Consider the following 12790-nt stretch of genomic DNA (forward strand, 5'->3'; position numbering starts at 1 on the left):
CAAGTGGGAAGCATGCTAACCTGTGCAAGCAGTCTCCAACCCCAGATTCTGGTCATGATCCAGTCTGATTAGTCAATAATCAACAGATCACCCTGAAGACTGTGAATATGTCTGAGTCACACACTGTGCCACAGAAACTGGGGTTCTTCTACTATGAGAGGTGTCAGTTTGCAGCTACCTCCCCCCACCCAACCCCCAAAGTGCAAGCCTACCTATCTCATCCCAACAAGACAGTAATCTCCAGGATATGTTAATAGACAATGACATGTTTGAGACTTGCTCAGTTAACCGCTCCTCAAAAGCATTGCAATAGGCAACACAGCTCAAAACGAAATATGAACAGTCATAGTTTCCATCGCCCTGACCATGTCAGACCTTATCAAGCTACAGTGTCATCACCTGGAATTGTAGAGGCTCAGCAGTATCAGTTTGCCTTTTGACAACCCAATTTTAGTTGTCAGCAAATTCTGAATGCATTTCTACACCAAGGGAGCAATTGTGAAACTGGATCTCAATGAGTGGACCAGGAACAGGGCCTCCTCTCAAGTTTCTTCTAATGGTTGTTATGGATCGCATTAGTGACAACCATCAAAGGGCAGGGTTACACATACCAAACAAGTGGTTGAAATGAACAGTATAGAGGTATCTAAGCACTGTTAGATAAGTGCAGAAAAGGACAAATGGTTATGGAGATAAGGTCTGACGAATAAAGGGGTGAGGAGGCTCATTGTCCAACTGGACAATAGAGTGTTACAAATAATTTGTAATCTATCCTATAGGTCCAGGAGGACGAGTAGTGCAGTCCCCATCTAAACGTCCATTGTCAAATCAGTTGGATTTTCATAGCCATCCAACAGTTATCATTGCTGTTTTTATAATCTTATGTATTTATTTAATTGATTTTCACTACCAGTGATAGTATGATACAAACCCAAAATTGTGGGGCTAGTATCTTAAGCTTTATGCTGCCTTACTTAGGCTGCACTGACTGGTTACACAAGACTTGTCATTCTTGAATTCTTTTAGCAGTTTGGCAACACAAAATTTGGATTAACTCATTAAGACAATTGTGTTTGTTTTCTGAAGGCATGTGGCCTTATCTTGTTCACAGCAAAGTTAGCTCCACTACAGTTGAACAAACATCTTTATTTGTAGCTTGCATATGATCGCAAAGTAATATCTTATTTTTCATGCCTAGTAGTTCACAGAAAGGTTTAAACAACTTTTCAAGTAATCAACAGAATCTCAGGGCAAGCAACAATTTGACTGAGATTTCTTGTTCATGCTGGTTTCCAGCTATTTGTTGCTCCTGAAACTTGTATCTTTTTTGTTAAAATGAGTTTTAAAAATCCCATATTACAAAGTAGTGCAATTCTTTCAATTACTTCAGATATAAATACTGTCAACATTAATTGGAGTATTGGCACAAATTTCACTGGTTCATTTATTAACCTAAAAGAATAAGTCTTTCTAACAAGCCAAAGGTCCCATGTTTATTCATTGTCCTGCTCCATGTAGTGCAATGGTGAATGGAGGCAAGGCAGTTTTCTCTTTATTGCACAGAATATAGTCACCCTGATGTACTTTTGAAGCTAACCCGGACATTATACTGAACTTAACACAAAATCCCTCAGACAGTCTGGAATATTATAGCTCCTCTCTGTATTGGGGCATCACTGAGTGACAAAGAATACAAAAAGACTATAAATAAATAAGCACCATGGTTTTGACAATGCATTCCCAGTTCAGGAAAATGCAGAAAACCAGAACAGAAGGAAAACAAAAATAACTATACATTGTACAATACATTTAAACAAAGTAAAAGTCGTCGGTGCAGAGTTCTCCCAAACATGTCTGTCAGCCCTTTGAAGGATAGTTCTTTTGTTGCTTAATTTATATTTGTAGAAGCCCTGTTTTTTTTTGTTTTGCATTTGTCTTTCAGTTATGGAAGTGCTCTTGGCATTGCAATAAAGTAGTTGCAGACAGAATTTGGATGACTCCATTAAGTGCTGAGTCAGCAGTCAGCACAAATCTCCTGGCATGTTCTTGGATTCGAGTTGCTTACAGTTTAGTCACACGTTTAATCCAAGGTATAAAGGTAGAGACTTTTGTGTAGACACCTGGGGTATCCTTTACACCACAGCCATGTCCCCAGGATGTCACACCAAATACAACCCAGTGTCCTCTTGCTTTTTCACACACCAATGGTCCACCACTATCTCCTTGACAACTGTCTACTCGTTTGTGGTCCAGTAAGTTTCCTGCACAGATCATCCTCCCAGTGAACCTCTGCTTGTAGCGCTCCTCACAATGCCTTCTTGGAAGCAACGGGATGGCAGCTTGCTGCAGGGTCTTTGAATAAGCTCTTCCTATAGTAGAGACAGAAAATGATAATTGCTTTTCAGTTGGGTTTTGTATACATCATATCTGCACCAAGCATTTTTTTTTTAAATGGATATTCCAGACTGAGGTAGGCCACAGACTGAGCAAGTCAGAGTACTCCGGAGGATTAAATAGCATTTATTTCAATGCAAGGGTTCTCACAGGTAAGGCTGACAAATGGAACATGGGGCTATAACTATGACAGAAACTTGGCTAAGGGAAGGACAAGAGAAAGTGAGGAGTGCAGACCAGAGTCAAAAAGTATGGTGCTGGAAAAGCACAGCCGGTCAGGCAGCATCCAAGGAGCAGGAGAGTCGACATTTCGAGCATTAGCTCTTCATTAGGGACGTGTGTGTGTGTATAGGAACGTGTGTGTGTGTGTGTGTTTACGCGGGGGCAGCAGACAGGACTGGCCTAACAGGTTTTAGATGCTATAGGAAGGTTAAAAAGGGAGACAAGAGAGGAGGGGGAGTTGTGATTTTGATTAAGGAGAACGTTACAAATGTAATTAGAGAGGATATTTCTGAGGGATCATCCAGTGAAAATTAGAAATTAGAAAATTAGGTTGAAATTAGAAATAAGAGGGGTGTGAACATCTTGATGGGATTGTACTATAACCTCCCCACTTACCCCACCAATAGTCAGAGAGAAATTGGGGGGCAAATATGTAGAGGGGAATTAATATTTCACATTAGTTTTACTGTGGTGAAAAAAATGGAGGCTACAGAAATCAGAGAAATAAATATCAATGTTTTGAAAACAGTCCACATTACAGAAGAGGAAGTGCCAGAGGTCTTTGAAAATATAAAGATGGATAATTCCCCGAGACCTGATCAAGTGTATCCTAAAACATTGTGGGAAGTTAGGTAGAAAATTGCAAGCCTCTAGCAGAGATATTTGTATCATTTCTAACCATGGGTGAGGTGCCAGAGGGCTGGAGGATGGATAACGTTGAGCCTTTATTTAAGAAAAGCTGTAAGGAGAAGCCTGGGAACTAAAGACCTGTGAGTCTGAGATCAGTAGTGGGTAAGTTGTTGGAGGTGTTATGAAAGCATTTAGCATGCTTGCCTTCATTGTTCAGACCTTTGAATATAGAAGTTAGGATGTCATGTTGAGGTTGTACAGGATGTTGGTGAGGCCTCTTCTGGAGCACTGTGTGCAGTTCTGGTTGCCCTGGTATAGGAAGGATATGATTAAACTGGAGACGGTTCAGAAAAGATTTACCTGGATGTTGCTGGGAATGGAGGATTTGAGTTATAAAAATAGACTGCATAGGCTGGGACCTTTTTCACTGGAGCATAGGGGATTGAGGCATGGGCTTATAGAGGTTTATAATATCATAAGGGGCATAGATAAGGTGAATAGCAAAGATCCTTTCCTTCAGGGGGGAGGGATTTCAAAACTAAGGGGCATATTGGGAGGTGAGGAGAGAAAGATTTAAAAAGCATGTAAGGGGCAACATTTTTACCAGAGAGTGTGTGGAATGAACTGCCAGAGGCAGTAATGGATGCAGGTACAATTACAATGCTTAAAAAACATTTGAAAAAGTACATGATTAGAGTCATAGAGATGTACAGCAAAGAAATAGACCCTTCGGTCCAACTCGTCCATGCCGACCAGATATCCTATCTTAATCTTGTCCCATTTGCCAGCACTTAGCCCGTATCCCTCTAAACCCTTCCTATTCATATACCCATCCAGATGCCTTTTAAAGGTGTAATTGTACCAGCCTCCATCACTTCCTTTGGCAGCTCATTCCACTCTCTGCATGAAAAAGTTGCCCCTTGGGTCCCTTTCAAAATTTTTTCCCCTCTCACCTTAAACCTATGCCCTTTAGTTCTGGACTCCACCACCCTCGAGAAAAGACCTTGTCTACTTACCCTATCCATGCATCTCATGATTTTATACACCTCTTGAAGGTCACTCCTCAGCCTCCAACATTAGGGAAAACAGCCCCAGCCTTTTCAGCCTTTTCCTATAGCTCAAACTCTCCAACCCTGGCAACATCCTTGTAAATCTTTTCTGAACCCTTTCAGGTTTCACAAGATCCTTCTAACAGACTAGAATTGCATGCAACATTCCAACAGTAGCCTAATCAATGTCCTGTACAGCCATAGCATGACCTCCCAACTTCTGTACTCAATACTTTGACCAATAAAGGAAAGCATACCAAACATTGCCTTCACTATCCTATCTACCTGCGACTCCATTTTCAAGGAACAATGAACCTGTACGCCAAGGTCTCTTTGTTCAGCAAAACCTCCCAGGACTTTACCATTAAGCGTATAAGTCCTGCTCTGATTTGCCATTCCAAAATACAGAACCTCACATTTATCTAAATTAATCTTCATCTGCCACTCCTCAGCCAATCTGCCCATTTGATCAAGATTCTGTTGTACTCTGAGGTAACCTTCTTCATTATCCACTGCATCTCCAATTTTCATGTCATCTGCAAACTTACTAACTATACCTCCTATGATCACATACAAATCATTTATATAAATGATGAAAAGTAGTGGACCCAGCATCGATCCTTGTGGCACTCCACTGGTCACAGGCCTCCAGTCTGAAAGGCAACTGTCCACCACCATTCTCTGTCTTCTACCTTTGAGCCAGTTCTGTATCCAAATGGCTAATTTTCCCTATATTCCATAAGATCTAACCTTGTTAACCAGGAAATGTTTGGAGGAATATGGGCCAAGTGCATGCAGATGGGACTATCTAGTTTGGGAACATGGTCAGTGTAGACTAGTTGGATTGAAAGGCCTGTTTCCATGCTATATGACTTAATGACTCTATGACAAAAAAAACTCCTTTGCAGCAAAATCTAATGCATAAAATGTTGAGTATTACACACAGACAATATATTTTCAATCCTGGATGGTCTCCTATCAGGGTTGTTGTCTTAGAATTAAACAAATACTGTAAAACTTGCAAATGAGACATACTGCCCTAATTCATCTTGCATATATCAAATTGGAGGACTTGTACTATATTTTCAAGTATTCCTGTTTTGTTACTGCTTTAGGTAGTGGCAAAAGAAAGTTGGTTATCTCAGTTGGCTTGAACTGTAAAGTGATATTAACAGCAAGGGTTCAATTCCCCCACCAGCTGAAGTTGTCATAAAGCATTCTCCTTCTCCACTTTTCCACTCACCTGACCCTCAGATTAAAATCACCATCAGTCATCACTCTCTAATAAGAGAGCAGCTGGTAAGACTAAGGTGAGTTTACAGAAGAGACTTTGGATAACTCCATGACAATCAGGGCAAATTAGACTTTTCAGATATCTACATCATTTCCATGGAAGTTTAATAAGTTTTCCACCATAGTTACAATGGGAGAATTGTAGAGCGTAAAAAACTTCAGTCAATGCTTGTTCACCACTGTTTTGCTGAAAACAAACAGCCACATGAACTGGTGAGAGATTAGGGCACAAAATTTCCATTTTCAAACATAAAACTTCAAATCTGAGAAGTGGAACACCTGTGGTTAATATGGAATGTGAGTGCACCTTTTCAGATTGGGTTAGAAAATAGTTTGGTGTAAATTCAATGATCCTGAATTGAAAGGGATTGCCCGATCTCCTGCCATAACAAAGGGAATTGACAGAATCTTTGGAGGAATAGCATAAACAGCTGCTTTCAAATCATGCACAGTACTTTTCCCAGTGCTTCCACTGATCTCCCTTCAGGGAACCTCTGATGCGGCAAGTGTATTTATGTAAGTTCTGAAGAAAACATAGATATGATTTCGCTCGGGATTGTGGAGGGACAATATCGTCTTGGGCACGTCCACAATGTTGTTTCATTCAGCTGCTAAAGAATTCTAATACTCTTGTCAGGTCAGAGTGGACAAAACTGGGCTCTGATTTGAAGCTGTAGTCTCCCTGACATGGAACTGGTTAATTCTGACACTGGGCAATAAAAACTGGGAAACTACTTCTCTTCCGCAGCATGTTTATCCTCAAAGAAACAACTTTCACTGAGATATGATGTGTTCTCAAATTAGATACTGAACATTTCTCATGGAGTTTGACTGGTTGAGCCTCACCCTGCCATCAGTGTTCTCCCCATGATAACTCTGCCGGAGCATCAGTTGGAAATCCTGAAGAAGTGGCACTGGATTCTTGCCAATTTTCTACTAGGGGTATGGCAGATAATTGGCAGAACACTTTAGGGCGTAATACATTTGAACCATAAATTATTGCTACTAATTTACAAAGTTTAGAAACTAAGGACTGATTTCTGTCTGAAAATAGCTAAGAGTCAATTTTGACAAGTTTGATGGAGGGATTCTCTTCACAAGACCTAACAGGTTTTCTCCAGCTACCATCCCAAACTCGCTATATTACCTCAGTGTCAAGCCTCGAAAGCATCCTACTCATCGTATTCTCCCACCTGCCATTGGCCAAAATATTGGCCACTGCCAAGACCTCTTGGGATTCCTGGCACTGCGCTATCTTTAAAGCCCAACTGTGCATCAGGCAGTGAAGCAGCATGCCCTGCATGCGTCTTCAAATTGCCACCCCCATCTTGCCAATGGATACTTGTGTGGTCCTGGTGGAAAGGGATGCACGCGGTCACCTTGGAACACGCCTCAATGTTGGCAACTTGGAGTGCAGGTTCATAGCTGCTTGAAAGTAGAGTCACAGGTAGATAGGATAGTGAAAAAGGCATTTGGTATGCTTTCTTTTATTGGTCAGAGCAATGAGTATAGGAGTTGGGAGGTCATGTTGCCGCTGTACAGGACGTTGGTTAGGCCACTTTATAGGAATATTGCGTGCAATTCTGGTCTCCTTCCTAGGATGTTGTGAAACTTGAAAGGGTTCAGAAAAGATTTACAAGGATGTTGCCAAGGTTGGAGGATTTAATCTACAGGGAGTGGCTGAATAGGCTGGGGCTATTTTTCCTGGAGCGTTGAAGGTTGAGGGGTGACCTTATAAAGGTTTATAAAATCATGAGGGACATGGACAGGATAAATAGACAAAGTCTTTTCCCTGGGGTTGGGGAGTCCAGAACTAGAGGGCATAGGTTTAGCGTGAGAGGGGAAAGATATTAAAGAGATTTAAGGGACACCATTTTCACGCAGAGGGTGGTGCATGTATGGAATGAGCTGGCAGAGGAAGTGGAGGAGGCTGGTACAATTGCAACATTTAAAAGGCATTTGGATGGGTACATGATTAGGAAGGGTTTAGAGGTATATGGGCCAAGTGCTGGAAAATGGGACTAAGTTAGGTTGGCATCTGGTCGGCATGGACGAGTTGGACCGAAGAGTCTGTTTCCATGATGTACATCTCTATGACTCTATGACCAGGTATCTAATATGGACGGCCAGAGGAGCAAACTGGAGTTGCTAGATTACTGGTCTCGCTTTCACCTTGGGAATTCTTGTCATCTCATTTCCATCCAGCGGGTGGGAGAATGGGAAATGGCATACCAGTGAGGTGAGATCACATAATAATGATAATAATGCATGTCACTCACGAGTGAGATGTCACCAAAAAGACATTTTCTCAAAAAGGGTATTTATCTAAATATGAGCCTAGAGAAGTAATAATGCTTCCCTTCTCTCCACTGCTCGTCCCGAAATCAGTTTGGTTCTCTTTTGATTGGCTCTCATTTTCTTCAATTGTCTCCCCCTCCCTCCCCTACATTCTTCCCTGCCAGTTGCCTCCTACCTCCTACAAGGATTTAGATGAGGGCTGCTGTCTGTGACGCAGAAGTCCAATATTTAAATCCAATTCCTGAGGCAGCTACGTATGGACAAATATGAGTCATTCACATCTTTCTAGTTCAGTATAAAATGTGGACCAGTCCTAAACTATTGCTGCACAGGTGTTGTTGCCTCTATCCAGTCTGCAACAGGATTTAATTTCATTCCCAAAACATTATAAAGTGTAGTTTATACAATAAAGCAATTGAACATCAACACATCTAGAAAGAAATAAAACAATTAGATCAATCCTTGATCCATCTCACCTCAACTTTCTAACTTTCTCCATTTATTCCTATCAGTTCCTTTACAGAAATATGTCTGCTTGCTTTTAAATCTATTTACATTAACTGTTCAGTACTGGTTTTCAACTAATCCCTTGCTGACTGTGGTTGATAAACATTCCAATTATAAATGGAATTGAACCTATTGTCCCATACTCATTGAAAAGTTAAACTATTGTGATTCATAGAGTTTACATTGTATGGAGTCTAAACAAGAGCTGGTTAGAAAGATGTCTTCATTTCAAAGAATCTTTGTACATTGCAGTGTAAACCTGCATTAATACAAGAGCTGGTGTACATTTCACTGCCAGAATGATAAGAAGCTCTGGTATATACAAAAGCACAAATCACCAAGTGACAAGAAGCCTCCCAGCTTACTTCATAAATAACATACGCATATACATGTGTCTTTAAGGCCCAATCATTTTGTCCCAAGGTTGTCAGAGATGCGATGTAAGTTTGAAGCTGTGCATCAGGAACTTGTGAAAATCCTAATGTGCAGACATGCTGAAACTGTACAAGAGGTTTACATTTCCAATGAATTGATCCCCGCTCTCTGGGACACTCTTAAAAAGTCTAAAGCCCCACGCTGAGATATGCAAGCTATTCCCCCAACCAACGCCCTCTAATACCCCTTGATTTTTGTCTGTAAGATACTTCATTTTGCCCTGGACCCATGGATCTCATTGTAGGAAATGTTAAATGTGAAAATTGAATTTATATGTTTAAAATTTCCTGATATAAAAGGCATATGATTTTGAACTAGGATGATATACACTATTGAGGTAAAAACAATAACTGCAGATGCTGGAAACCAGATTCTGGATTAGTGGTGCTGGAAGAGCACAGCAGTTCAGGCAGCATCCAAGGAGCAGCGAAATCGACGTTTCGGGCAAAAGCCCTTCATCAGGAATAAAGGCAGTAAGCCTGAAGCATGGAGAGATAAGCTAGAGGAGGGTGGGGGTGTGGAGAGAGTAGCATAGAGTACAATGGGTGAGTGGGGGAGGAGATGTGGTACTAAGTTTGTTTCACGACATGGTTGAAGAGAAGCTTATCTCTCCATGCTTCAGGCTCACTGCCTTTATTCCTGATGAAGGGCTTTTGCCCGAAACGCCGATTTCGCTGCTCCTTGGATGCTGCCTGAACTGCTGTGCTCTTCCAGCATCACTAATCCAGAATCTGGTTTCCAGCATCTGCAGTTATTGTTTTTACCTCATTGATTTTAACCCTACTGCGAATCCTCTTGCTAAGGATGCCTGCCTTGAAGAAGTTTTCTTCCTCTCTCTACAAGAATCTCAGGAAGTCCCTCTCCCACTGCAACTCCCAGGTCATTTCCTCTCCTCTGAAGCTCTTCAACCATGTTGTGAAACAAACCCGGTACCACATCTCCTCCCCCACTCACCCATTGTACTCTATGCTACTCTCTCCCCACCCCCACCCTCCTCTAGCTTATCTCTCCATGCTTCAGGCTCACTGCCTTTATTCCTGATGAAGGGCTTTTGCCCGAAACGTCAATCTCGCTGCTCCTTGGATGCTGCCTGAACTGATATACACTATTATTTAAATCTTTGTTCATGAATATCAGAAAGTTCTTTAATTCTGGAAAAAGGCATAAACCTTTGGAAATCACATGACAGTGTTTACGGTTCCATCTCTGTATTTATTTAAGATGGCCTTTCAGATCCTAGTATGTACATTCAGCTTTTATTGTCTAAAAGATGTCAAACTCTTGAATAGGGAAATTTACAGATTGTGATATCTTACCAAATTGTAAAGCTCAGATGGCAATGATTCTTGCGAAATAATTTATAAAATAATTTATTTACCTTTTATTAGTCTATTTGGCAGCAACCTCCAGCAACTTCTTCCAAGACTGCAGGAGTGTAGGCTGTTCTGTGCCTAACAAAACCAAGCAATTTTTGAAATGGGCCTTGAAATAGAAAGTCAGCCCCTTATCTGTATGGTGATTGCTTCATGTGTGTTTCAAGCATGTTCTTTGGACAACTGCAATGTCGCGAATACCATGGAATAATGCTGTATTGGATGCTGTCAATGCCCTTTTTTTACTTTAATAAATACAACACGATCAAATTGCCAGGTGAAGTTGTCGAACTCTAGTTTTAACATTTGTCTGCTTTACTGGGGTATGGTACAGTGTTTTTTTTCATTCATTCATGGGGTGTGGACGTCAATGGCTGAGCTAGCTCATTCCTATAAAAATTGATTGGCACCCTTACTATGTACTTAGGAAGAGAACCACCAGCTCCACAGTACTTAAAGAAATAGCTGGAAATTTTTGCCAAGGATAAAATAGACAAATAAAAATAAAATAAAATCCTGAAGACTCATTGTGAACAAGAATCATACCAGACTCTGTTTCTCTCTCTACAGATGCTTCCAGACCTGTGTATCTCCAGCATTCTCTGTGTTTCATGTTTCATCATCTGCTTTTATTGCACATTCCTAACTGTCCTTGAGAGGGTGCTGTTGAGCTGCCTTCTGGAACGACTGCAGTCCTTGTGATGTAGGGAGTCCCACAGAACTGTTAAGAAATGATTTTGACTCAGCAATAGTGAAGGACTGTTGATATAGTTTCAAGTCAGGATGCCTTGGAGAGGAACCTACACGTGTTGATGTTCTCCTGCATCTTCTGCCCTTTTCCTTCTAGTTGAGAGAGGTTACAGGTTTTCTATCAAAGGAGACTCGATGAATTACTGCAGTGCATCCTGTGGATGTCACACACTGCTGCCAATGTGCATTGGTGGTAAAGAGAGTGAATGTAGAAGCTAGCGGATAGAGTGGCAGTCAAGTGGGCTGGTTTATCCTGGATGGTGTCAAGTTTCTTTGGGCAGCACAATGACTCAGTGGCTAGCACTGCTGCCTCCAGTGCCAGTGATCTGGGTTTGATTTCCAGCCTTGGGTGACTGTCTGTGTGGAGTTGCATGTCCTTCCCATGTCTGCTGAGTGCTCCGGTTTCCTCCAACAGTCCAAACATGTGCAGGTTAGATGGATTGGCCATACTAAATTACCCATAGTGTACAGTGCTGTGTAGGTTAGGTGGGTTGGTTATGGCAGCTACAGGGAGGGGCTGAGTGGGATACTTTTCAGAGGTGTCTGTGCAGACACCAGGATATTGATGGTGTGGAGTTAGGAATGGTCGTGTTGTTTACTATCAAGGGCCGATGGTTAGATTCACTATCTTATGTGGATTGGACATTGCCCGGCACTTATGTAATGTGAATGCCATTTCTGTTAGTGGAAACATTGAGGCCAGATTGCAGATATTCTGATGCAGCGTTTCCATCATTTGCTGACTGATAGATAGAAAATGATGGACAACCTTCAGATATCTACTCATGGCATTCAATGTTCCAGAACAGCTGTGAGAATGATTCTTTCTATCTCCAGTTTAATTTGATGGTATTCTATCGACTATCGAGTACCTGCTTAATTACAAACACATAAAAATACTCAGTAAATAAAACTGATATGTTTTTGAATTTTTGAATCCTATTTGGCCAGTAACAGTTAAGCAAGGTTTTAAAGTACCCAAGTTCAATGCTTATACTTTGAGTTATGCTTCTCAGCTGTGGATAATATATAGATGCACAATGTTCATTTGATACCTGTGTCACCCCATCCAGTGATGTAGCAGTTTGAACCTCTTTTTTGTATCTGCTCTCTCCTGTGTGGTAGACATACTGGCAGAACATGGGCACTGAATTTGGCGCAATGTTCCTGATGTCCTTCAAGCTTGACCAATGCAATGTCATAATCATTAGCATCAGGCCTGTAGCCCTTATGGATGATAATCCTCTTCACTTCAAAACGTTCCTCATATTCTTCAGGTACTAATGTATGGTAATCACCAACACGCACAATGTAATTTTTTGTGCTGTTGCCATACCTGTCAAAGAGAAAGTACAAATTTAAGAAGAAAGTTTCACTTGATAGAATGCCCATCAATGGATGCATTCCAGCTTAATGAACTGCAATTCGATAAGCTAAAACAGTAATATTGTTGAACGATAGGCAAATAAAATATTGTGTTTGCGGAGAGGATCAGATTGGAAAACCTCACTGAATCATAACAGGAGAAATAAAAACCCTGTGGCAAGGAAAGGTCAGTTGGCTGTAATAAATTGATATTATTACTCAGTCAAGACGGTTTTCTCTTTGGTGTTTTGTAGGTCACAGGAGACTGAAGTTCATGCAGCAATTCCAAACTTTCACATTGCTGTAACCAAATCCTTAAAATTATAGCCTCATTTATTTTGTTATCAAGATGGGAGCACTTATGACATGTGAAGCATTGAGGGAAACCAGGATGTCCATCCATTCAACTGCAGCAACAGAATGACAAAGTGTCTTTCCATCTAATTATCTGCATTGGACCTCTGAACTCCATTT

At 41.1% G+C, this 12790-nt stretch overlaps 1 protein-coding gene across 8 annotated transcripts in view; it reads right to left on the reverse strand.

Annotated features, from left to right (window-relative positions):
• Positions 1–1126: 1126 nt before the first annotated feature.
• prss12 (serine protease 12) overlaps positions 1127–12790 on the reverse strand; it is a 144792-nt gene continuing 133128 nt past the window's right edge. For all 8 annotated transcript variants that reach the window (XM_072588929.1, XM_072589012.1, XM_072589020.1 and 5 more), the window contains 2 exons: positions 12007–12287; positions 1127–2369 (listed from right to left, as the gene is read on the reverse strand). In XM_072588929.1, coding sequence (XP_072445030.1) covers positions 2062–2369; positions 12007–12287 — 589 coding nt within the window. In that variant the 3' untranslated portion in view covers positions 1127–2061. The remainder of the gene's footprint in view (positions 2370–12006; positions 12288–12790) is intronic.

Source organism: Chiloscyllium punctatum, chromosome 1 (assembly GCF_047496795.1).
Source record: "Chiloscyllium punctatum isolate Juve2018m chromosome 1, sChiPun1.3, whole genome shotgun sequence".
Classification (NCBI taxonomy): Eukaryota; Metazoa; Chordata; class Chondrichthyes; order Orectolobiformes; family Hemiscylliidae; genus Chiloscyllium; species Chiloscyllium punctatum.